General features: G+C 46.8%; 1 protein-coding gene and 1 long non-coding RNA gene across 2 annotated transcripts; one reads left to right on the top strand and one right to left on the bottom strand.

The window, feature by feature from the left end:
• The first annotated feature begins 3245 nt into the window (after nucleotides 1-3245).
• On the top strand, nucleotides 3246-23903 carry dag1 (dystroglycan 1). The gene is made up of 3 exons (XM_076096135.1): nucleotides 3246-3847; nucleotides 19720-20181; nucleotides 20598-23903. Exons 1-3 carry the CDS (start codon nucleotides 3428-3430, stop codon nucleotides 22422-22424), a joined length of 2709 nt encoding a protein of 902 aa, XP_075952250.1. The 5' UTR covers nucleotides 3246-3427; the 3' UTR covers nucleotides 22425-23903.
• Nucleotides 10810-15639, bottom strand: LOC142954854 (uncharacterized). The gene is made up of 3 exons (XR_012955756.1): nucleotides 15470-15639; nucleotides 12076-12142; nucleotides 10810-11151 (listed from the first exon to the last, which is right to left on the bottom strand). It is a non-coding gene; the product is annotated as an uncharacterized LOC142954854 (long non-coding RNA).
• Nucleotides 23904-25003: the final 1100 nt, after the last annotated feature.

Raw genomic sequence — 25003 nt, 5'->3', positions numbered from 1 at the left:
GTTTCATTTAACATTTTATATTAATTGCTGATGATTCACCTCAAGTTTCTCACGCAAAACTAAATTCTACAAGATTCCATTTGAACACATCACGATACTGTTCAAATGTACCTTCCCCCAATGCAATGTTTTTACTGAAAAGAGCTTGAACGCGTCATAATGCAACCTCCGTAAACGTTAGCAGTTAGCGCCGTTATTTAGCTAGGAGGACTGTGCTGCCCACCGGCTGCTAACGGCTAACGGCTAACCATAACTAGCTCTTCTCCGGCCAACTCCAGCACCGATTCGATGTCCACGATGTAGCATCATCAGGGGGATGCTCTATCGTACGTACGTATTGAGTCCTGATCCTCGGCACCTACGCTACCTGGTGTACTTCAGAAAAAACGAGTACCGGCATGTCTTCTGAATCGACTTGGCACCGCAGGTCTCGTGACATCACTAGTATCCACAAGAAAGTATAATGTTTAGGTCATCGGTGAGTCTGGCTGAGGATAAAACACATGTGTGGTACTTTCCACAGCGTTGTTTTGCACGACGTTGCCTCAAAAAAAAAAAAAAGACTCAAAATGAACCCCCAGGATTCTCATTTTGCATGAATACAGTGAGGAACAAGGCGTTAGCGTTGCATTGACCGTACTGTTGAGCTACTGTGAAGCTCTCTGGTGAGCCACGACCTCTGGAGTCAGTCATGGCGCTGCTCCATCAGTCTGTCAGTGCAGCCATTTACTGATTCCTGTTTTATTTTGTGAAGCAAATACAACATGAGGCCGATTATAAAACGCGTTGTTTCTGAGCAGCGTACCCAGATTCATTCCTTAAGTCTGAGTCGGGACAAACGCAGCGTGACTTCACTGTTTGAGGACTGTTGTCAGTTCCTAAAACATCTTTCATCACAAGGAAAGAAGGAAAGGCTTTTCTTCGTCTGGTAAAAATAGATTCAAAGCTGAGATTGAAATGCCTTTTAATTTCTCTCTCCGCCCTCACAGCTCAAACATGATCAACATGTGGTGGACAACCCCCCCCCCCCCCCAGACAACATAAATCTCTGCAGTAATTGCAGGGCAGCGAGAGGCTCTAAAAAAAGATCCTCGACCAATAGGAAGAGAGAGTCACACGGTCACAAAAGGTGTCACCATGGCACCCGGTGAACTACTTCCACCCCCCCCCGTTTCAAGCTGTGGGTGACGTTAATGGCCAAACAGAATTCTGTAACTTGCAACGTCCAAAATGTGTAACGCCATCTCTTAGTGGTTGTTAACTCGGTTGTTTTTCGACCAATCAGGAGGCAGGTAACTCCTACAGCTCGTCTCCAGTCTCTGTTTCTCTCACTCCACCTGTCCCAAATGTCTTCCTTCTCTCTCTCTCTCTCTCTCTCTCTCTCTCTCTCTCTCTCTCTCTCTCTCTCTCTCTCTCTCCGTCCCCCACCATCATCATCATCCATTGTCACGCGATGAATAGACGTGCTGTGTTTTATATTTTTGGAGAGTAAGTGGAGAAGAGAGGAGGATAAAAGGCCTCGGAAGGTTTTTCAGCTTTGAGAGAGAAGGCGTGGCGCACCTTTAAGCCCGGGGAGGAAAAGAGAGAAAGAAAAGCAAGGTAGACGAGACATAAAGACATCCTGAGAGACGGAGACGAGCAAAGAAAGAAGAAGCAAACTGCATTAAAAAAAGAAGAGGAAACGCGCGACTGAATGAAAAGGGGGAGATAGGGGGAGATGGGGGGGACGTTGCCCCCCTGCAGCGCAGTTGAAGGGTAGCCAACATGAAAGGGACGGAGTTTATCCCCCGGCAGCCATCTTGGACTACTTTTCCAGAGAACTTTTAACGCTCCAAAATATAGTGCGCAGAGATAATTCCAATGAAAAGTAAACTTCAAAAGCGATAAAAAAATCTCGACTTTGGCAAAAAGATAAAAGTGATAAAAGTTGTAGAGCGAAGAAAAGCTGTGCTTCCTGAAGTCGACTCCTTTTTAAACAGCGGGGGGGGGGGGCGACCGCAGTCGTGATTAAAGAGTGAGGGTGGAGCACGGAGCTACAGACGCCGGGTCTGTTTGTGAGTTGGTCAAAGCTACCTGGGAAGCCTCGTGTTGTTGTTGCCGGGGAGTTCCATCTCTTTCTCTCCTTAACGGAAAGCCCCTCAGGGGGGGAAATCATTTGTGACACACACACACACACACACACACACACACACACATACACACACACACACACACACACACACACACACACATACACACACACACACACACACACATACACACACACACACACACACACACACATACACATACACTTGCGCAGGAGGGGATCCTCTCCTCCATGAAAGAGCTGTATGAATAACAAACTCCAGTCCACAATGGACGCAAACACTAGCTCGCACACCAGCACATGGCCCCCCCCCACACACACACACACACACACACACACACACTCACACTCACACACACACACACACACACCTACACACACTCAGTCTGACCCCTCTCACAATAGAGAAGGCATGCATTCATTAGCGGTTCCAAGAAAGCTTTTGACTGGGTTTCTGCATTGTTGGCTGATCCAAAGTCCCACCGTATATCACCTCTCTCCCCCTCTATCTATCTATTTCCCTCTCTCTCTCTTTCACTGTCTCCTACCCCCCCCCCCCCCATCAGGCTATTTTCGTCCTCAATGACCCACCGATGAGCTGTTTAGAAAGGACAAGCTTGTGAGAGAGAGGGACGAACGAGAAACAGAATTGTTGTAAGGACTAATCAGATTACTCAGCAGCCTAAATATTACACTCCCCCCCCCCCCCCCCCCCCCCCCCCCCCCCTCCATGACGGATCTCCATCGACAATGACATTTGTGTGGCACGAATCACTTTAAGGGGCTGAACTTATCAAGAGGATTGACTTTTGATTCAGTGCGAATCGCTTTTAAGTCTGTTTTTTTGGGGGGTTTGTGACGAGATTGAAGTGGTCAGGAGCTGGATGTTTCTCTCTCCCCCCCGGCTCTGAAAGCGTCCCCCCTAACCATGCCTTCTGTCTTTGTGTGTCTCCAAACAGATCTCTTAAGGTGCTCGGCACAATGGGACCTCTAAACCTCTGAAAGGCCGAAAGGGGAAGAGGAAGAATAAAGCCAAGGGAGGAGGAAGAGGAAGAGGAGGAGGAGGAGGAGGAGGACCAGGACCAGGACCAGGACCAGGAGGAGGAGGAGGAGGAGGAGGAGGAGGAGGAGGAGGAGGAGGAGGACAGATTCTTGCCCCGGCGCCAGGCGGACAAACAGGAGAGGAAGGAGAGAGAGGAGGAAGGGCCATTTGAAAAGGAGGGATTTGCTCTGTCTGTCGGGGGTGCATGCTCCCCCCTAAGTCCCCCCCCTCCCACTTGGACATCCTCTTTTTTACTTAATTTTTTTCTGCATCATTGACCGGCGAGAAGGAAAAGAATGCGCAACAGAGTGAGTGTGGGACGCGTCGGGGCGAGCAGGGGCCTCGACGTGAGACTACCCAGGACTAGAGCCCTGCTGCTGGGCCTGCTGCTGGTCGCGGTGGGCCTCCTCCCTCCGTCGGCCCGCGCCGACGTGGAGATCGACGCGCTGGCGCTGGATGAGATGGTGCTGATGGAGGGAGGCGGGGAGGGCAGAGGGGGAGACCTGGAGGCCTCCATGAGCTCCTCGCTCCTCCGGGACTTCAGGGAAGCGACGGAAGACATCCGGGCGTTGGACACCGGAGAGGCAGCGGCTACGGAGCAGACCTCGGCCGCGCCCACCACCGCCTTCCCAGACTCCTCGGCGGTCGTGGGTCGGATCTTCCAGATGACGGTGCCGAACAAGATGGAGGACGTTTACCTGGGAGATATCGTCAAGGTGAGTCCAGCTTTGTTCCTCTGTCGGCTCATGTGTCTGAAGTTTGAACATTATCCGTGTTTTACATTTGCTCAAACTGGCTTCCTTATTGTTTGTGCTCAGTTGGACCCCACTGAGGTTTAACTTCCTGTTACACACAAACGTATATACAAACTGTTCTGAAACCACAAGAACCGAAACCCAAGTAGACTTTTTGGGAAATGGGCTAGAATGTGATGTTTTATGGTATCTGACCGTGTTTTACAGTCTGGGTCTGTTCTGCAGCTGACGTCTGAAACATGTCATCAGTCACGTTCTTTTAGCAATTCACATACAAAGTATCAAGCTGATAAAACAATGTCAAGTATAGAGCTGCAACGGTTGGTTGACTAACCAAATTAATAATAATAATAATCATTAAGTACATTTTTCATGCAAAGAATCGCAGAAAATACAATTTTCTGCGATTTTTCTCTATATTCTGAAATATAGAGATTTCCTGCTTTTTTGTCTGTTTTCTATCCGACCACACTGAGTATCTAGTAGGGTTTTGGACTGACACAACAAAGACTCGATTACTCTTTAAAACAATTCGTTTTAAGTTTCAATCAATAATGTAAAGAATCATTAGTCGTCACCATCTGAGCCACGACACACATCTACAGAGGGAGATCACGGAGAGTGTGGGGGGGGCGTTGGGTTGCTTCAGCCTCAGCGAGCGGGTCGACTCCAGATGAACTCCGAGAACAATCAGAGAGAAGAATATGAGAAGGCCGCCATCGCTCAGGACCTGCCCCGAGGAAACATATTTCAGAGCCAATCACAGCAATTTGCCCTTCTTCTAATTGCACAGAATTTTCAGCAATGGCCAATTTTCCATAATATATGTGGCCTCGTATGTGAATCGGGGGCTTTAGTAGCATTATCCTCTCCTCTTCTCTTCCTCTCCCTACTCCCTCTGTTTCTTCTCCCTCCCTCCCTCCCTCCCCCACCTATGCAACCTCATCCTCCCCTCTCTTCCTCTTCCTCTTCCTCTCTCCACACTCAGACTTTAAACACATCCGTCTCCATCTTTGCTCCAAACACACTTTGTCTACATTTGCTTGCTCTCACCTCGAATGTGGTCCCTCCATCCTTCCTTTCCTCCCTTCTCTCTCTCTCTCGCTCGCTCGCTCGCTCCTTCAGGTTAAACCTTTAATATTGAACACTCCCTTCCTTCCTGTCCTCCATCTCTCACCAGCCATCGCTCTCACCTTCTCTATCTCTCCCTGCTGCTCCTCTCCTATTTTTTTTCTTCATCACACCGGTCTTCTCTCGTCTCCTCTTCCTCTCTGTCCCTCCATCACATTCCAGCCTTTCATATCCTGCCACTGAACTTCCTCTCTTTTGCTTTTAAGTCCCGTCCCTCCTCCCTCCTTCCACTCCTGTCAAATCAGATCATATCACTCAAGTTCCCGCAGTGATGAGCTGCATGAAAATATACTCACACTGCACTGATAAAAAACCTTCACATGAGGCAGGAAGCTCATCGCAGAAATGGATTTATGAAAAATTAAAAGGATTCAAAGAGGTCTAAAGTAGAGGTGCTGATCCCCTCACAGTTTAACGTTAACCATCAGAGTGTAAATAAAGTTTTACTGACTCAGTAGAACATGTGTTTCTAGTCTCTGATCTCTGATCATGTGTCATTGTAAACAACCAATCAGTGTTTAAAGCAACAGGAGGAGAGCTAGTAACGTTAGCAGCACCGCTAACGGCTAACCAATGGAGGTTCACTTCAGTTACACTATGATGCCTTCAGGCTCTGCTCAGTGAACATGAGTACTGGCTGAAGGTACATTATAACGTTATCATGATATGTTCACATGTCATCTGTAAAATGTAGTTTTGGTGATAAACTAGAATAAATCCAGTAGTTTGAAGGAGATGTTTTCACATGAATATATAACAGACATTAGAGATGAATTATGAGCTGTAAGCACATTATATTACATCATTTAACTTTGAACTGTGTGTTTTTATGAAGAAAGAAACACTGTAGATGACAATAACAAAGTATAAAGATAACATTTAGAATACGTGATCCGGGATCATTAAAAGTTCTATTTGCTGCCTCTTTTCTTTTGTGCTGATCCGATCCGTGAGTTTTATGATCCATTGCACCGCTCGTCTAAATACTTTTGTGTCGTCTTATTTCACAGCTGCAGTTTATTTTTTTTCTCCAAAACGTTAGATTTCATTCTCGGTTGGAACCGCTCTTTAGTTTTTCATTAATCTTCATGTTTTTTCACAGAGGACCGAGCGGGGCTGACTCCGGGTGGCTTCCTGCCGCCCAGCAGGCGCCTCGTGTGTTCAGGGTTAGGGTTTAAAGGGACGGACGTTTATCTCTTGTGACAGTTGACGCACGACCCGTCGGGTCGGCAGCCCGGCTTGTCCGAGCTTGTGGAGATTGAAATATAAACTTGTTTGTGGAGGTTATTTGTTATAATGTAAGCATTATTTATTGAGTTTTGGCTCTTTTTAGTTTTGGCTCTCCTCTCTGCTGGTTCCTTTCCTCGTCTGTCCTCCTTCTGCAGTCACCTCCTCCTCTTTCTTCCTCGTCCTCCTCCATCACTCCTTTCTTTATTTTTAATCCTGCTCCTCATCTTCCTCTCACGCTTTCATCACCTCTTCCTTGCCACTCTCCATTTGTCCCTCAGGCTGAAGCTGTTCTTCCAAACCTGATTATATCTGTCACACTGCTTCATGTGTTAAAGCTGCATTCTCTCTAATGTCCAGCAGGGGGCGACTCCTCTGGTTGTATAGAAGTCTATGAGAAAATGACTCTACTTCTCTCTTGATTTATTACCTCAGTAAACATTGTAAACATGAGTTTATGGTCTCAATCTCTAGTTTCAAGTCTTCTTCAATACAGCATGATGTTCATTTAGTACATTATGGTCCATTTAGAGTCAAACAGACCATAAAGCAGGGGATGCTTTAGGGCGTGGCTACACAGTGATTGACAGGTCTCTACCAGAGACGTAGACGGCGTATCTACATCACTCCTCCTCAGTCCAGATATGGTCACTTCCTGTTTATCGGTTGCAAAAAAAAACAACAAGATGGAGACGGTCTTATTCCAAGATGGCGATCTCTCAAAAATAAAGGAGAACCAGCCTCCTCTGGTTCCTCCTGTTGAACTGTCCTCATGAAAGACTGAACACCTCCTTCGCTCTCCGACCATCTGCTCGATACCCACAACCTCAGAGAGTTTGTTTACTTCCTCCTCCGTTTCTAATTCCAGCGCTGCTCTCCGTTCCCCCTTGCATTCCTGCTCTCTCCTCCATTACAAATCCCCCCCCCCTCCCCCAGCATCCGCCATCCTTCCCCTTCTCTTCAGATGTGAGTCCACCCCCCCGATCCACCCCCCTCAGGTTTTTGGAAGGCCGGCGCTCAAGGTTGTGGAGCGAAAGGCCAAATCAATTTTTTGTGCTCGGCGTAGCGCTCACACTCGTGTCTGTTCTTATGGAAATGGGCCGGAGTGTGAGAGGTCTGCAGCTCCGTGACAGACCGCCTGCCCATTCACCTTTTTACCGAGTTATCGACAACAATGGCAAATTATTTCATATTCTTTTTGATGGAGACAAGATTAGATTTCTGATGCGTTCGTGGCCGATTAACCTTGTTTGAGCATTTGAATGATGTTTTTTAAAAACTCTTCAGCCTTGGAATAAATGAAAATGTTTGGGAGCTGTGCTCCAGCTACACACTACCTACAGAGCTGGGAAGGAAAAGCGTTTTTGTATTTTTCTAACCAAGTCCTCCACCGAGGGGCGAAGTGACGACAGCGCGGTGATAACTCAGCTGAAGAGGTGGAGCATCTGTATTCAGGTGCTGCTGGGTCTGTAGCCGTCTGCTGTTATTAATGGAAGTGGCCGCTGGATCGGTTTCTGGCCAACAGATGAGTACTCTCCATAGCATAATTACCGCAATTTACCAGCGTAATTAGCTGATTGGCTGATGGGCTTTCTGGCAGGCGAGCTCACCCCCTCTTCACTTCCTTTCTTTCCCCTCTTTCGTTCCTGGAAATAACTGACGTTCGCTGAAAATCTTTTGTACTTTGGTTCTCGGAAAAAAGAGAATTCAGAATCCAGGTGTGTGTGTGTGTGTGTGTGTGTGTGTGTGTGTGTGTGTGTGTGTGTGTGTGTGTGTGTGTGTGTGTGTGTGTGTGTGTGTGTGTGTGTGTGTGTGTGTGTGTGTGTGTGTGTGTGTGTGTGTGTGTGTGTGTGTGTGTGTGTGTGTGTGTGTGTGTGTGTGTGTGTGTGTGTGGTTGTCAGAACACATTGACTAGCTGTTTGACTCGCTCCCCTCTTGATGAATGGAGACAGTAGCTTGCTGTTGTAAAGGCCCCATTCCCCCCCGGGGGGTCATTTTGGTGGGAAAACTAACTTTCTCTCCTCCTCCCCACTGAGTGCTCTCCTCTCCTCTCAATTCATTATCCTCTCCTCCTCTGTTTTCTTTATTTTCCAGCCGTTCTCTGTCCGTCTTTCCTTTTCACCCTCACTGTCTTCCTGGCATCTTCTTATATCTCTCGTCTTCTCCGTCCCTCCCTTGTTCTTTGCCCCTTCCTTCTTTCTTTTTTATCATTCTGCCTTCCATCATTCTTATTTTTCTTTTTCTCTGCCACACATTATCACTTACCTCCTCGCCTCTATCTCCCGATGAACTCCTTCCCACATTGTCTTTGTGTCGGGGGCTTTAAACCCACAGACGTCATCGTGTTATTTCAACTTCACTCCCGGCCCTCCTCTTAAAATAAACGCACCGTTGTTCGTCATCTGCCTCTCTGCTGTCCTGCCCTTTTTGTTCCAGAGAGGCTCACCCTGTAAGCCCCCGTCGCTCCATAGCTGTTAGCTGGCAGGGCAGCAGTGGAAAACTGGTATTAAAGAGAGCGGGAGGGAGGAGGCAACCCGAGATAGAAACACACCAGAACATATGAGTCACCCTCGCTGCGAGCTAGCGGTGCCGCAATCGGTTTCCTGGCACCGGCGTGTGTTGGTGGCCGTGTTGCTATGTAATTAAACATAGGGCGGGCGAGGCCTTTTCGATTCATACGTCCTAAATTATATGCTCCTATGAATTCATTCATAATGTGGTGTTTTCTCTGTTTGTAGGAGTTGTGTGTTTGACATGCATCTGCTGGAAAACGTCCTCCTCTGTCCATGTGGAGCGCCATGTCGCTGCATGTCGGCGTTGTATTTCAGGGAGTCATTTCCATTTAACCTTTAGCACAGATAATTACTGCCAAGCAGCCACTGTTTGACTCCCCATCTAAGAGAAAGGAGGGAAAAGAAGCTGCTGTTGTGCTCCAAAAAAGAGAGTAGAAGTATATATTTCACTATTGTGGAGATAACGTCCTGATGCTGTTGTGGTGCGTCCAGTTTTGTCGCCTAGCAGCCACAGGTTTTTGGACTCGGCCCATATCCTCTAGCACGCTTGGTCGTCACCCAAAAGGGGGGAAGCGGAGTCGCAGCGCGGTGGCCTGCTCTTCACGTGGGCTTCCAGGCTCGGAGAGCCGAGCCATATTTGGCGTGTGAAGGCCACAGTAGCTGACTTATATTTAGACGCTGGACACTGCGATCACAGATCGGCCTATTAAGGCAATACTGCACGGCGGCGATTTGTTGATCATCACCGGTGTGTTAATAATACACGGGCTGAATGAAGCTGCACAGCTGTGTTCGCCACCTTTAGTACGGCATCTTTACGAGAGCGGCGTTCTTCAGAGCGGAGGAATGGAGCTGTCAGAGTGCTCGGGTTTGGTTGGGGGTGACCGGCCTCCGTCTCTCTTCTCTGTGTATCATGGCTCTCATTATCCCCGAGCAGCGTGGTCAAGATTGAACGGTTTGCGTCGGCGCTTTAGCTCGTTAGCCGGATAAAGACGGCTAATGTTTTATTCACACGTCATCAAAGAGAAACGGGGATAATTGCTGACCTCGGGACAAGCGAGGGCTTAGCACAGTTTTGAGTGCTTCTTTAAGGATGCAACCGGCCTGTCGGGTTGGAGGGAGAGCGAGTCTGTCAAACATCTCAGCTGTCTTTGTTCTTCGCATCTCACGAGGAACGATGGGAACTTGACTTCCAGACGAAATGCGCTTAATCGTCTTAATTTCGTCCTCCATTGTCACCGTGTCACAATGGATTTAACAGTCTTTCGTCCGAGTCCTTTCGACTATATTGTTTTCTTCTCCTCCTGCTTGAGCGCTTCACTGATCGTACTGAACTCTACGACGTTTAATGCTGAGTGTGCAGTTTTCTCTCTCTTTCCTCCTCTGTGAGGTCCTGTCATGCAAAACAGAACTGTGTACATTTACTTTGCAGTTACAGGATAGCGTTATTAAACCTTTGCAGTAGAGCTGAAATGATTCATATTTTAAGTCACTAAGTTCAAACATTACATCGTTTTAAATGACAAACTGAATATCTGGTTTCGACTGTTCAGACAAATTCAATTCATTGTTTTTTGTTAAAGTGACTTTTTGGGACAACAGTTTTGAAGTTGGTCCGGTGTTGAAGGAGAACGCTGCAGCCGCCGAAGCTGCAACGTAATCGCTCGGGGCGACTCGTCACCGTCAATGTTCGTCCGCTGAAAGTGCTCGTTGTCCCCGACGGACTCTGCTTGTTCTTCTAAAGGTCTGACAACATTATGGAAAGAACCCTACTGAGTTCTCTTCACCTTTCACTCGATCCCGTCTGTTTGTTATTGTGCGTCGCGCTTTGAAAAGACTCGATCCGAAATCTGGCGTCACATCCACATTGTTGAAATCACCCGAATATTTATCTGTGACATTGAACGTCTTTTAGATTAAACTAAGCTCAACAGAACCAACTCTGACAACACCGGCGCTCTCACTTACGTTTCTATATTGTTGTCAGATGTTTATAATAATAATAATCTGAGTCTGTCAGTGGAAACAAGAAGCTCTTTTAGTGGACGGACGTTGACCATGAGGAGTTGCCCCAAATGATTGTGTTTGAGCCGGTTCAGCAGCTGATGTCTGCAGCTTTCTCCTTCAACACTGGATCAATGGAAACACTCCTTGGACCCGTTAGTCAGTAAGACACAAAGACATGGGGAAATACCAAAGTTACCCTTTAAAAACATATCAGACTCTCGGAAAATTTAATTTGACAGATTAAATAATTAATCAACAAAATAATAATCGGGTTAATCAATCAATTGGGAGCCCTGCTGTCTGACAAACAGAGGACAGAGAGAGAGATCCGGTCCGGTCCAGAACAGGAGGAGAGAACTTTCACTGGTTGGTCTGCAGCGTCGCTCTCTACAGAGAACGGATCACAAACACATCGCGTGTACAGAACATCACATCGTCTTTATTCTTCTGAAATGAAACTGTATTTGTGTGAGCAAACACTTCAAAGAGGTGTGTGTGTGTGTGTGTGTGTGTGTGTGTGTGTGTGTGTGTGTGTGTGTGTGTGTGTGTGTGTGTGTGTGTGTGTGTGTGTGTGTGTGTGTGTGTGTGTGTGTGTGTGTGTGTGTGTGTGTGTGTGTGTGTGTGTGTGTGTGTGTGTGTGTGTGTGTGTGTGTGTGTGTGTGTGTGTGTGTGTGCTGATGATAGTGAGTAATTCTGGTGGGGCTGCAGCATTAGTCAGAGCTGGAGCTAAGAGTCTGCGGAAAAACGAGCCACATGCTGAGACGGAGATAACACACACACACACACACACACACTCTCTCTCATAGTTATTGTTCCAAGCAGGGGGTTGTGCAAAGATACAGCTGCATGCACATATGTATATTTATATTTGTATTATACGCAGTGTGTGTTCACACTCTGTATCTCTGTCTTTACTCTTCTCTCTCTTTCACACACACACACACACACACACTGTCTCCGCGGGACTTTTGTTTACACTCTGCTTTATTTTCCTAACCCCCGGTGTCCAGCCCGGCACAGCGAGGCAGCGTTTGTGTTTGCTGAGATGAGGACCAACTACTGCAAGAGGCAGCAAGCTGTGTGCTCGTCTCCTCACTCGCCTTCCAGTTGTCCTTGTCGTAACACAGACACACACACACACACACACAAACTCTACCACCATCGCTGTCACTGCAGCCTGCCCTGTCTTCTGCCTTCACACACACTCGCTGCATGGATTTCTCTTTTGCGTGGTCAGCATGAGCAGCTGACTTACTGTCTCTGCCCTCACACACACACACACACACACACACGCACACACCCTTCTCTCACCCACACAGCTGGAATCAAACAATGGCCGGCTTCTGTTGGCTCCTGCGTCTTCTTCCATTGTTGTAAACTGCATACTAAAGTGAAAGTCAGAGGGAGAGAGAGAGAGGTGGAGAGACATGGAAAGAGAATGAGGGAGAAAGCTTTATGAGTTTTGCTGCAGGCTTTGGCACCCAGGTGTGTGTGTGTGTGTGTGTGTGTGTGTGTGTGCGTGCGTGCGTGTGTGTGTGTGTGTGCGTGTGTGCACTATGGAGAGAGAGAGTGTAATTTAACGCAGGTTTTATAGCTAAGAGCCCTCTCCATCATTATACTTTAATGACTATATAATAGGGGTGTATTTGTGGTTCTGTGTGTGTGTGTGAGTCGTACTCGTCTCTCTCGGTATTCATGCCTTCTCGTCCTAACGTCTCCGTCATGTCTACACTACAGCCTGTTCATAGAAAGAGTTTTATTTTTTGTGCTGGAACATTTTTGTGGGAATTCCCATCCAACTGAAAATCTCTTATCTCCAGTTCCGCTGGAACACTTTTATCTTTGGAAGTGAACTGAAAGTGTGCAAGGAGCCGTTGATGCATAATTAACTGAATCTTTACAATGTAGGTGATGTATAACCACTGATGGCAGATTATAAGGATAAGGTCGATCCCGATATGATTATTTACACCATTCAACATGTCGGTTCCTGTTGCTCTCTTAAAGGGACGCTTCACCCAAATTACAAAACAGCACATACTGTATCTTCTCTTACTTCTTCTGTGGTGCTGAACCATGTAGGCTGTTTTGTAGTTTGGGTGAACCTTTAATTTTCTCAAGACTTCTACAGTAAAATCACATGAGATTAGACGGGCAGCCTTTAAATGGTGTGTGTGTGTGTGTGTGTGTGTGTGTGTGTGTGTGTGTGTGTGTGTGTGTGTGTGTGTGTGTGTGTGTGTGTGTGTGTGTGTGTGTGTGTGTGTGTGTGTGTGTGTGTGTGTGTGTGTGTGTGTGTGTGTGTGTGTGTGTGTGTTGGATCGTGTGGGGGATGCTGATGGGGGGGCGAGTTGATGCAAATTTACAAGAATCAAATCTCATCCAAAACTCATTTTCAAATCTTGATAGTTTTTTTTTTTAAACACGGTTGTTGTCTTCGTGAACGCGTTGCTCGTGTATTTCCCGTTTCACCGTTAACGGGTGTGAATGTGCCGCTGTGGACGGGGATGAATCCTTTTAACAGTAGAAATGGGCTTTGAGATGGATTTCCTCTCGTAAACACGCGCCTGCCTGTTGGCCACCCAAAGCCCCCCCACCCTCTCGTTCTGTAGCTCTCCTGTCCATCCCTCCTCCCCTCCTCCTCCCCTTCTCTCCCCTCCTCCTCCCCTTCTCTCCTCTCCTCCTCCCCTCCCCTCTCCTCCCCTCCTCTCCTCCTCTCCTCCTCATGCTTTCCACTGGAAACACTCGACCATGCCAGCATTTCCCTCTACGCCCTCTTTCTCTCTCCGTCCTTGTACGCCCCCTCTGGGTTACTCTTCGTCTCTCTCCCCTTTTCACGTCACCCCTCGCTTCCCCCGTTTTTTTTCCTCCCATCATTCTCCTCTTATCTCCCCCCCCCCCCCCCGCCTCCTCCTTGTCCATCACTCCCTCCTCCCCTTCCTCCCTCCATGTTCCTTCTGTTTCCCTTCCTCTCATTTCCTCACCACGGCGAGTTTCATTTCGCCCCAAGTCATCGTATCACAACGGCATGCTCAGGCTTCACCTCCTCCTCCTCCTCCTCCTCCTCCCTCATCTCCTCCAAAATATGAGTCTTATCTGTGGAGCTGTCAGCCGGGTCCCCGGTAACAATGGCCTCCTTTCTCCGCCTTCTCCTTTGCCGCAACAATGAACTGCTTTCTTTTCCCCAAACGCAGAGCGACTCGACGCCTCCTCGTAATATCTCCACGTTTAGGAGATCTTTCTCTCTCTCATTCTTCTTGCTTGACCTCTTTCTTTCTTTTTCTCTCCATCTCTACTGCTGCGTCTCTATCTGTCTTTCTCCAGCTCGTCCAGCTTCCTCTCCTCAAAAGAGCCTCGTGATTGAACGTCTCTCAGGATAATGAAGATGTGTGTTTGTGGAGGTGCAACATTTATTATGTTCAACCAGGTCACGGGAGCCAGAAAGAGCTGCAGCTTTTTATGGTTCTGGCTGCAATCCTAAACCTTATAGAGCAGCAAAATGAGAATCATTAAATGTTTTGGGGTGATTGGGTAGAAGGTGGTTCCAGTAGAAGTCTCATTCATGGTCTGCCTGGACGATGTTAAGTGAATGGCAGTTGGAGCGATTCCCAAAACCTGGATGGGCGAGAAACTCCTCGTTGAATCATCGCAAAAAACAAAACGGATTAGCAACAACCTATCTGCTCGTTTGATTGAAAAAAGGCCAAAAGGTCAAAGGTGAAAGCTGTTAGACATGAAAACTAACTCCTAAGAAGCGTTCCAGTAAGAAATGTCCCAAACGATGAGTTTAAAACTAACTGATCCTGAAGGTCGAGCTTTGTCAAAATAATCTATTGAAGAGTATTTCCTTCTCATTCAGGCCATTTGAATGGATTCAGCTCCTCAGTGTTTCGTTTCTGAATTCGCTACGATGCTCCTCGGCTCCGTTTGGCCGCTCTGTTTATCTGTCTTGTGTAAAAGTAGCAACGCTATAATGAGATGCGAAAAAAGTCCGTTATAAGTAAAAGTCACACGTTCAAAATTTGACCTAAGTACAAATTATCATCATCAAAATGAACTTCGGGTGCTTTCAAACCTCTAGTTGGTCCGAACCGAGGGAGTGAAATCATCCGTTCTGGTCCGGTTCACACTGAACCAATAGAAGTAAACATGAAGGTGTATAGAATGATAGGAACTCATTGATTGGCCTGTTTTGGGCTGTAATCATCCTGCAAATTCTATTCAAATCAGTGTTTTCAAGCTTCCAAAGAAATATCTGATTATAAGCATTGTTAGGATTGTTCGTATTATAATATAATATATCTAATAATGACTAACCGGTAGAGACAGGATTGTACTAAAGTCGCTCGCCCAAACGTTGGAGAACGCATGAGGCTAATGATTCGGTGCTTATTGCTGTGGGATCGCTGTCAAATACTTTTTAATGGACTTAATGAATTGACAAAGTACACAGAGTCGGACACGAGCACAGCAGTTCTAACGGCTCTTGACCCATTAATCAGGAGGACGCCCACATGGCCTGAAATACAGATCAATAGGATCTCTTCCTGAACAGACTTCATGATCAACAGATGGATTTATCTTTGAATTTGTGCTAAAATCACATATCTGCTATCATAAGAATGCTGTGGTGGGTTTGTTTGCTTTCACACCACAAACGAACCGGACGAGAGTCCACTTAGAAGGACCCACCTTTTTCAGGACCCACCTTTTTAAGCGGTCTTGGTTTGGTTGTTTGGAACTGTGCTAACCGGGCCCGAGTTCGTTGTATCCAAACAGCTGTATGAAAGGCCCCTTAAAGGACCCGCTTCCCTCTGCATGGGTATGAGGACGTTCTTCTTTGTGGTCTCATGGTAGTGATAAGAGACACTCACCGCACCAAAGTGAAACTAAGTTGAACTATAGAGCACGGAGTATGTTTTTGTCCAAGAACATCGAGGGTGTCATAACAGGAAACCTTCAGATAGGGTAGAGTAGAACACACTTCAGTAACCAGCAGCTCCTCCCATCTCTCAGCTCCAGAGACGCTGCTTTGACATTGGACTCGCTATCTATGACTTTAACCGTCAGCGCTGAGGCTGCTCTGCTATCCGTCTTGTCTTCCCCTTCCTGTCCTCGCCGTAGCGCCGCCTCACTTCCAAACTGCAGCATCTGACTGAGGACGGTAACTCCAAACAAAAAGCGCTGAGGAGGCAGAGCGGTCCAGAGCAGTGAGGCAGAGTACCATAAGGATGATGCCAGTGATATGCGATAATGTCTCCCAGGGTTTCATGCCTGCCGCTCACGCAGACTTCAAACACCTTCTCACCCGAGTTGGATGCACCAAAGGGCCCATCACTGGAGCTTAGAGCGGCGATAGTCACGGTGGCTTTACGGCTGACATGTGCATGTGTCAGTGAGTGAAAAAGATGATCAAACAGCCCCTAACTTTGATGAGATTATCACTTATTTCGTTTTAATTACCAGTCTTTTAAGTCGGGGGGGGGGGGGGTGCACTCACAGCCATGCTTAGACCTCTTTACACATGTCAGTGATTCATTCTGTGAAGGCTCTTATCTCTTAGCGGCTTGGCTTTTTGATGGCACCAACGTCAGCATTCATTGTACTCGGAGCTCAAAGTTAGGCTGAAGCCGATCGGCGATCGAAGGGTTGCTCGATGATTGGTTTTTCCCAACGCCGATATCAAAGTATTTGTTTGCGATCAGGACTGAGGTCTTATAGAAATGATCTTTAGAAACATTTAGAGATGTTTGTAGTGGAGCAGCATGTCCGCCCGCTGAGCCCCGATAATCAGCATGACGGGTGGAGTTTCAATCCTTAATTACAAGCCAGTTTTCCGTCTCTTTTCCATCCTCCATACGCCGGCTCACCAGCGTCCCGCGCTCCAAAGAGCCCTAAGTGCTGTGGACAGGGCTGTCGATTATCGAGTATCATTTTTATTACATTCTAAGCTTTCTGTCGTCCAACGTTATGCCGCTATCCCAGTAAAAAAGAGGGGGAAATATGACCGTTATCTTATTTATCTAAGTTATGGTGCTGTTAGATTGCTGCTGGACCGCCCTGTTACTACAAATACCAGCCTTGCTGCTGAAAGTGGGAGACCGTTTTTTTGACTGCAGTGAAAATGTTTTTGAAATGCTAAACGCCATCAAATATGGATTCAAACAGAATATGTCGTGAGATAAAAGCTTGTTGTGTATTTTGGAAATGATTACATCCGTCTTTTTTCAATAAGTGTTGAGGTTTGGACAGAAGGCCGAGACGATTCCAGAGACGAGGAGGAGTCATCACTTGAATAGAGATGTTGTTATTGGGCGATATGAAAATAGAAACGATCGCCCGTCCCTACTGTAAGTGATCGTGTAACTCTTCAGAAGCTGTACTGCTCAAACCTGGTCAGGATTTGAACCTTTTTGGAGAATAAGATGTGATTACCCTGTCGCAGAGTCCTTGAGCAAGGCATAGAACTGGTGCTTTGAAAGGCTATCACGCGGCTCACTGAATGCCCTGAGTTGCCCCCTGTTAATAGTTTAGTCTCCTCCCTTCTTGCTGCACGGCCGGCTGTGCTTAAATAAATCTCCCAGAATGCAGGGCTGTTCCCCGGCTGTGTCAGAGGGCTCGGGCTGCAACCTTGCCAGTGGTGAGTGTTGTACGGAGGCTGGAAGGAGTGTGTGAGACACACGATCACCTTTAGGGCCAAACATCAAGCTCTCATGCGCCGAAGCCCGTGCCAGGAAAAGATATGAAGTATTTTTCTTGACATTTTGTGGGTGATTTTGATGTATTTTTCATGTTCTTTTAGGGAGGCAGGAAACTACAAGCTCTCTGCTGGGTTCATGTAGGAGTTAAGGAGTTACACTATTGTGTCTCTAACTAACGCTCACTGAGGCAGCAACACTACTGAGAGGAGGTTTGGGGAGCCGATAGGGTTTGAGATGGCAGAGACACGCTCACTCATCACCACTGGAAGCGGTCCAGTCTGCCTTCTGTTGTTCAGAGAACACTCTCCTTATGTCTTTTTGGCTCCTCTGTGTTATTCACCAGTTTCCCCATACAAGCCAAATGTCACACCATGTAGTACCGCTGACTTTGTTTGCAGTAAACTTGTAATATTTTCACCTCCTCGGACCAAAGTACCTGAAAAATTAAATTAAGTGTCACCTCCTCTTTTTTTTTTCTTCCCCTCATTTAATTGGCCTCCGATAAGGAAGCGGTCGTCCTTGTGCTTTCAGGGCGCAATTTAGTAATTTACAGAGCAATTATGACAGCTGTGATGAGATTACTGCCTGGCAACTCACTTGTCCTTCATCATCTCTTTGTGATTTAATTTGCAATGCCATGTCAAGAGGCAATTGGTTTGAAGTTGCGAGGCGGTGGAACTCTGTGACTAAATGAAATGGAGCGTTGCTCGAGGAGCCAATGTTTGAGGACACGCGAGTAGTTTTCCTTTACAGGCTGATAAAAATGCCATCAACACTGTCATATTTGGGGTATTTTTTGTTGCCCGCAGTGGAAATTGTTAAAATAGAAACAATTATCTAGGTGGATTAAACTGTAAATAATATTTGTGTTTTCAAGCTGGTTTTCATAATCTGCGCCAAGAATCGTGACATCTCCCTCCACCATCGGCTCAGGAATGAGCCCGTATCTAATGGAAAGGACTGTCACAGGAAGCAGGAGTACGGTGGGGGGGCTGTGTTTCTGAAGAAGACCGAAGGAACAACAGAGGGAGCCGCTTGAATATGAGGGAACGAGGCAAAAAGGAAAAGCAGTAAAATCAAATCTGTGAAATAGGTCATTTCCTCTTTGTTCTTGTGGAAATGCATAAAGAGGCAGACGGTGTGTACTTCTGATGTTCTCCGGGTGAACACATGTGTCTGAGTGAAAACGCACACACAGCTTTGTGTAGCCTTGTGCGTCTGTCTATGGCCTCTGTCTGTGTGTGTGTGTGTGTGTGTGTGTGTGAGTGTGTTTATGTGTGTATGTGCCCCCCCCCCCCGCACTGCCTGTGTGCTGGTTAGAGCATTAATGATGTGTCGAGGGAGCACTGCCTCTACATAATTTATCAACCAGGATTTATTAGCCGCAGAATTAACTTGTAGGGGCTGGGGAGCACAGGATGCATTTGTTCATGTTTTTTTGTTTTTTCTGGATTTATGTGCGTGGATGCGTTGTCACTCCCCTGTGATCCATTTCTCTCCATCAGCCTCCTGCCAGGGGGACGTCCCCAGTCAGATAATTGGCCAAGTTATTTCAATTTTAGTCGGGTTTAAATTACAATTCAGGGCACTGATTGTGTGTGTGTGTGTGTGTGTGTGTGTGTGTGTGTGTGTGTGTGTGTGCGTGCGCAGAGTCGGGCTTCGTGCAGACTATGTTCCACAGTCGCAGCAGTAAATCCTGTTCATGCTGCCTATAGCACGCACACTAACCTTTTATTCCGACATCACTATAAAAAAATAAAAAAAATATTTGAATACAAAAATACACGACATGAAAAATACAGGGTGACGACCTCAAAATCAAATATGAACTCCCACAGAAGCAAAGCGTCATTGCTGCATTCCACACCTGGAACAGCCGCTGCCCTTGAATACGTTCGTCAAATATGTTTTTAAAGTACAAGTTTTATTTGTGCATTTTTTTTATGTAACCTTAATACACTTTTTCCCTCGTTAAGTACATTACCTATTTCATAAGTATTTCATAAGCAAGCCCAATCCTCTTCACAGGCAACAGCTGCCAAAAGTTCTACTGAAAGCGTTTTGTGTGTGCGGCTCCATTTCCATTTTCTTCATTCACTTTTTACGTTCTTTCTTTCAACCATTTGCTTGTAGATTGGACAAAATTCATCAGAATTGTGATTCATTATACATGTTTTATCTAACTAAATGAACCCGACTCCCCCCTACTTGTGTTTATCTTGAGCTTAATTCCCTTTCTGTTTTGTTCATGCATCAGATCACAGAGATGGGGAAGGACTCCCTCCCTGCCTGGCTGCACTGGGATGCCAACAGCAGGATCCTGCAGGGTCTACCTTTGGAGGAGGACAAAGGCGTCCATTACATCTCGGTATCCATCTCCAACCACACCAAATCCTCCTCGTCTTCAGAGGTGTTTTCCATCGAGGTGCACCCTGAAGATCATTTGGACGCAGACGCAGCCCAGCTGGCATCCAACCAGGCCTCCACAGAGGAGGACGTCCAGCCGTTCATGTGTAGCAACGAGGAGCCAATCACACTGCTGACTGTGATCCTGGACGCCGATTTGACCAAGATGAGCTCAGAACAGAGAGTGGAGCTCCTGGACGACATGAGGAGCTTCTCCGGGGTGGGGCTCCCACACATGAAGATACTCCCTGTGGTCAACAACAGGCTGTTCGACATGTCTGCATTCATGGCCGGGCCGGGGAATGCCAAAAAAGTGAGTGAATGTGCAAGCGCGGAAGTAATTGAAAAATCAGAATGGATGCTAATGACTAGGGCTGTCTTTGACAAAAGAAGAGCAGTCTTAAGATTTTGTCGATTTTTTAAATTTGTTGATTTAGTAGTTTCTCCCCAAAGAATCATGCAAAAGCACCACCTTAAATCTTGTGTGCTCTTATGTTTCTTGGAAATAAGTCATTCAGCGTGAAAAAGCATTAAAAAAAAGACAAATTAACAAAAGAAATTCTTAGTCAACTATGACCAAAACAGCCAATTAGTCGACTAATAAGCTGCAGCCCGAATCATGAGTATGTGGTTTTATGGGTAAAGTAAATATTTGCCAGTCAGTGAATAATCAAGCATTTCATATTAGTAGATGGATAATTAAATTAACAACTGTCAATGTCTCCCCAGGTGGTGGAGAACGGTGCTCTGTTGTCCTGGAAGCTCGGCTGCTCACTGGACCAGAGCACAGTCCCAAATATCAACAGCGTCCAGGGTCCTGCAAAGGAAGGGACAATGTCCGCCAAGCTGGGCTACCCTGTGGTGGGATGGCACATTGCCAACAAGAAACCTCATGTTCCTAAGCGGGTGAGGCGCCAATTAAACAACACTCCGACACCTGTGCTGGCAGTACTTCCTCCAACAACTGTAGTGGAGCCTCCAGTAAGGATCATCCCAACACTCTCCTCTCCTTCTATTGCCGCACCAACCGAAAGCTCTGCTCCCCCTGTAAGAGGCCCCGTTCCCCTACCTGGCAAACCTACGATCAGAGTCCGTGAATCCATTGCCCACACCCCAACTCAGGGACCGCCTCAGCCAACAAGGATAGTGGAGACCACCAGCAGCATTCCTATCCAGCCAACCATGACCAGGCCTACGTATGTGGAGGCCACCGCTACACCACCTGCACCCACTAGAAGACCTACTAAGAAACCTAAGAGACCCAAAACCACACCGGTGCCCAGAGAGCCAAAGACCTCCACGGCCAAGCCCGCCAAGCGCACCACACCATCACCTGCCGTCATCCCGGACCCATACAACGAGAAGCCTGTCTTGCGAAACCCCATCGACCAGGTCAATGCATTGGTTGGCACCTACTTCGAGGTCAAGATCCCATCCGATACATTCTTTGATAAAGAGGATGGGACAACTGACAAGCTGCGTCTAACTTTGAGACAGAACCACAATGAAGTGGTCGGAGAGGGCTCCTGGATCCAGTTCAACACCACCAGCCAACTTCTCTATGGCCTGCCTGATGTCCAACATGTGGGGAAACATGAATACTTCATGCAGGCGACTGACAAAGGTAGCTTGAATGCAATTGACGCTTTCGAGGTCCGCGTGAGCCGCTGGCCCATCAATGACAAGACCCCCGTGATCTTCACGGCCCGATTCGAAGGCGAGCCACATTCGATAACAAATGACATCCACAAGAAGATCCTTCTGGTCAAGAAGCTGGCATATGCACTTGGAGACCGCAACAGCAGTACAGTCAGTCTACGAAATATCAGCAAAGGGTCCATTGTGGTGGAGTGGACAAACACCAGCCTACCGCAGCACCCATGTCCAAAGGAACAGCTCACAGTCATGAGCAGGACGCTCGCCAGTGCTGACGGAAAGCCCTCACAGACCTTCAGGCACTCTCTGGAGCCAGAATTCAGACCACTGGATGTCATGGCCAAGGGTAGGGCAAGCTGCAGAACATATTCCTTCATCCCACCAGGAGATATTGATATACCAGAACCCCCAGCAGTCACGCCAGCTCTGGGAACAGGCCGGCAGAGCACAGATGACGTCTATCTCCACACAGTCATTCCCGCCGTGGTGGTGGCAGCAATCTTGTTAATAGCAGGCATCATTGCGATGATCTGCTACAGGAAGAAGCGAAAGGGCAAGCTGACCATCGAGGACCAGGCCACCTTCATCAAAAAAGGTGTGCCGATTATCTTTGCGGATGAACTAGATGACTCTAAGCCACCTCCATCTTCCAGTATGCCCTTGATTCTACAGGAAGAGAAGCCCCCACTTCCACCCCCCGAGTACCCCAACATGGCCACGCCAGAGACCACTCCCCTCAACCAGGAGCTGCTGGGGGAGTACACAGCCCTGCGGGATGAGGACCCCAACGCGCCCCCCTACCAGCCACCACCTCCCTTCACCACTCCCATGGAGGGCAAGGGCTCCCGTCCCAAGAACATGACTCCCTACAGATCTCCACCCCCCTACGTGCCACCCTAAGACTTGTTTAACTCTCCCCTCGTATGGTGGAGGGAGAGGATGCCTGAGGAACTGTGACGGTTTCCATTCTGGTGTTTGTCTATCTGGACATTTACAGGGAGAGATGACAAGAGGTGCTAAAGTACAAAACAGCTACAGGGGACTTTTGTTTGGGAAGGGGGCCGTAATGAGTCGGGTGGGGTTTTTACAGTTGACTGATGGGATGGAACAGCTGGGAGGGACTACTGTTTTGGTGGTAGCCCAGCTACTACAGTGGCCTAAGACAAACAAATTCTCGTCACATTGGCTTTTGGATCCACCAGTTGGTCAGAAGCGACGACTGGGAGACGTGATGATCTCCCGTCCCGGCATTTCTTCTTTTATTCACTCTTTTGATTTAAAATACAGGCTTTTATTTTGTTTGCCATCACTATCCCAAGGTTATTATTCTGAATCCTTTGCTCTTCTTTTGTGTTGCTTTTAAATGATACGAGGAGACAGTGAACTGCCACCAGACCACTGCAAGCTACAACTCGTGTTTTTTAATAAGGAGAGTGAGATTCTCTGAAAATGAAAAAAAAAGCTATCACAAGGATCTGGAATCAGCCCTGCAGACGACACAGAAGAATGGGAGGCTGAGGTGTGCGTGTGAATGAGTGGGTGTGTTTATTCAGATTCAATACGGTTTGCCTTTTAACACTAGCTGTCTGTTTCTATCCTTATTCACGATGTCTAGTAAAGATGAGAATAACAAGGTAGCCTAAAAAAAGAGTTAGAGATGAATAATAAATAATTTGTTTGTTTCATTGGTTTTAAGATCCACTGTATATCTGGAAGATGTTCTGATAGATTGTGTTATATTTTTTTGGTGGTGGAAGAGAGCGGGAGGAAAGGGACTGCCTCGCTAAAATCACCTGAAGGAGCTCTTTATTCCTGTTTCAGTTCATTAGATGAACATCTTACCTTCCTCTCAGCTGCCCTCAATAAGGCGTAATAAACGGTGTGGGTCGCGGTAGATGATTATCTAACTAACTAAGTTTGGTGTAGATTTGGAGGCAAAATGTGTAGTTTTATGCAGATGATAGTGACCTCTATTTGGCGAAAACGCGAACCGAGGTCAACAGAACCACGACAGTAAAAGTGAAAATGCCATGTCGGCCCTTTTCTACATACAAACCTCCAACATGTGCCCAAACAGGAAAAGGACTCCTCCAGGTTATTTTGGACCAGGGATAATTATTTTTTTATGTAATGAGGCAGTTCTTCTGCCCGGTCAGAGGAGGAACTCTGAGTGCCATGGAGACTCTCCCCAGAGGGACTGTACAGATACTCACAGAGGAGACGAGGCACATTCAGGACAGAAGCGAGAGAAACGTTCACTTTCCAGCAATTAGCTCACTGAACAACATGGTCACCGAAAATCTCCTTCTAATTTTTTTACCAAGTTTTTGATACAGCCTCAAATTGTTTCTGATTATTAAAAGAAAACATGATTAATGATTAGTCTTCTGTGATTTGTAAAATCTTAGCCTAGAAGTTCAAATATGATTCAATTACGTACACTTTATTTTATTTTATTTTTTTGTCATGGGTCACATTTTCAAGTGTTTTTATTTTGTCGTGTGTGTTTGAAAATCGAAATGTATCTCCCACTATACAAAGACGGACATATTTTATGTAATCACAAATTTTAATTTTACGTCCTTTTATGTTTGCTAATGAGTTTCAACTGAAAGTGACCCTTTGCAATAATAATGTACGGCGCAGTCCGCTCAGTGATGCAGGCTGGAGTGACTCGTAGTGTCATAATATTGTTGGTTTTTTGCAGGATGCCAAGGCTTTTTTGCTTCTCAAGTGTGCATTGTCATAATAAAACCAACTGGTACGATAAAAAAGACAAACATCCACCTTCTTCATTCATGTATCTGGTTTTAACTTCTTGCTGCTTCTCTTCTCACTTTTTTGATCCCGTCATCCTCTTTGATCCAAACCTGACTGATGTTTATGGATGAGCGTTTTGATCACTGTCACTTTCCTACTTCTCCCGCTAAGCCTTGAATTGATAAATCAATATGTCTGAAGTCCTCAAGAGGTTTGGCCTCGCCGCCTGGCAACCGTCAACGGTCTCGGGGCTAACTGAAGCGGTCGCGCTGCCGTCCCTTTTGTACTAAATGATTCTGCTGTTGAATGACTGGTTGGACTATGCACTTTGAAAGCTCTGCCATTAAAGAAGGCTATGCTGTGAAAACACTCTCTCAGCTCCATCTGTCTCTCCACACATCACAGACGGATCATTTGCATCGATTGCTCCGAGTATTGATTCCATGTAAACAATTTGCCGGCATCTGTTGCATGTCCGTGATAATTCTTGGCGGGGTTTAATGTGTGTGTGTGTGTGTGGGGGGGGGTGCGTTCCCAAGACACCGCTAGTTGCTAAAATGGATAAACGGATGGCGGTGATGACGGAGATTAATGGAGGACTGATCTGGGTTTGATTGAGACGAGATGTGAGGGAGCTGAATGTGAGCCATGAAGAGGTCATCATTCACTGTTTGGCTCTTTCCAGGTGAAGGGCTGAATCTAAACCTCTCGGCCTTTTA

This window comes from Anarhichas minor, unplaced genomic scaffold (genome assembly GCF_050575085.1).
Source record: "Anarhichas minor isolate MPS153535 unplaced genomic scaffold, ASM5057508v1 ptg000021l, whole genome shotgun sequence".
Lineage (NCBI taxonomy): Eukaryota > Metazoa > Chordata > Actinopteri > Perciformes > Anarhichadidae > Anarhichas > Anarhichas minor.
This window is presented reverse-complemented; position numbering and strand designations above follow the sequence as displayed.

What these genes read in the sequence shown, in the direction of transcription:
- dag1 (XM_076096135.1), top strand. Translation starts at nt 3,428, where the DNA reads ATGCGCAACAGAGTGAGTGTGGGACGCGTCGGGGCGAGCAGGGGCCTC. An exon ending in ACCTGGGAGATATCGTCAAG is followed by an intron (nt 3,848 to 19,719) that starts GTGAGTCCAGCT and finishes TTCATGCATCAG; the next exon opens with ATCACAGAGATGGGGAAGGA. An exon ending in GGCCGGGGAATGCCAAAAAA is followed by an intron (nt 20,182 to 20,597) that starts GTGAGTGAATGT and finishes ATGTCTCCCCAG; the next exon opens with GTGGTGGAGAACGGTGCTCT.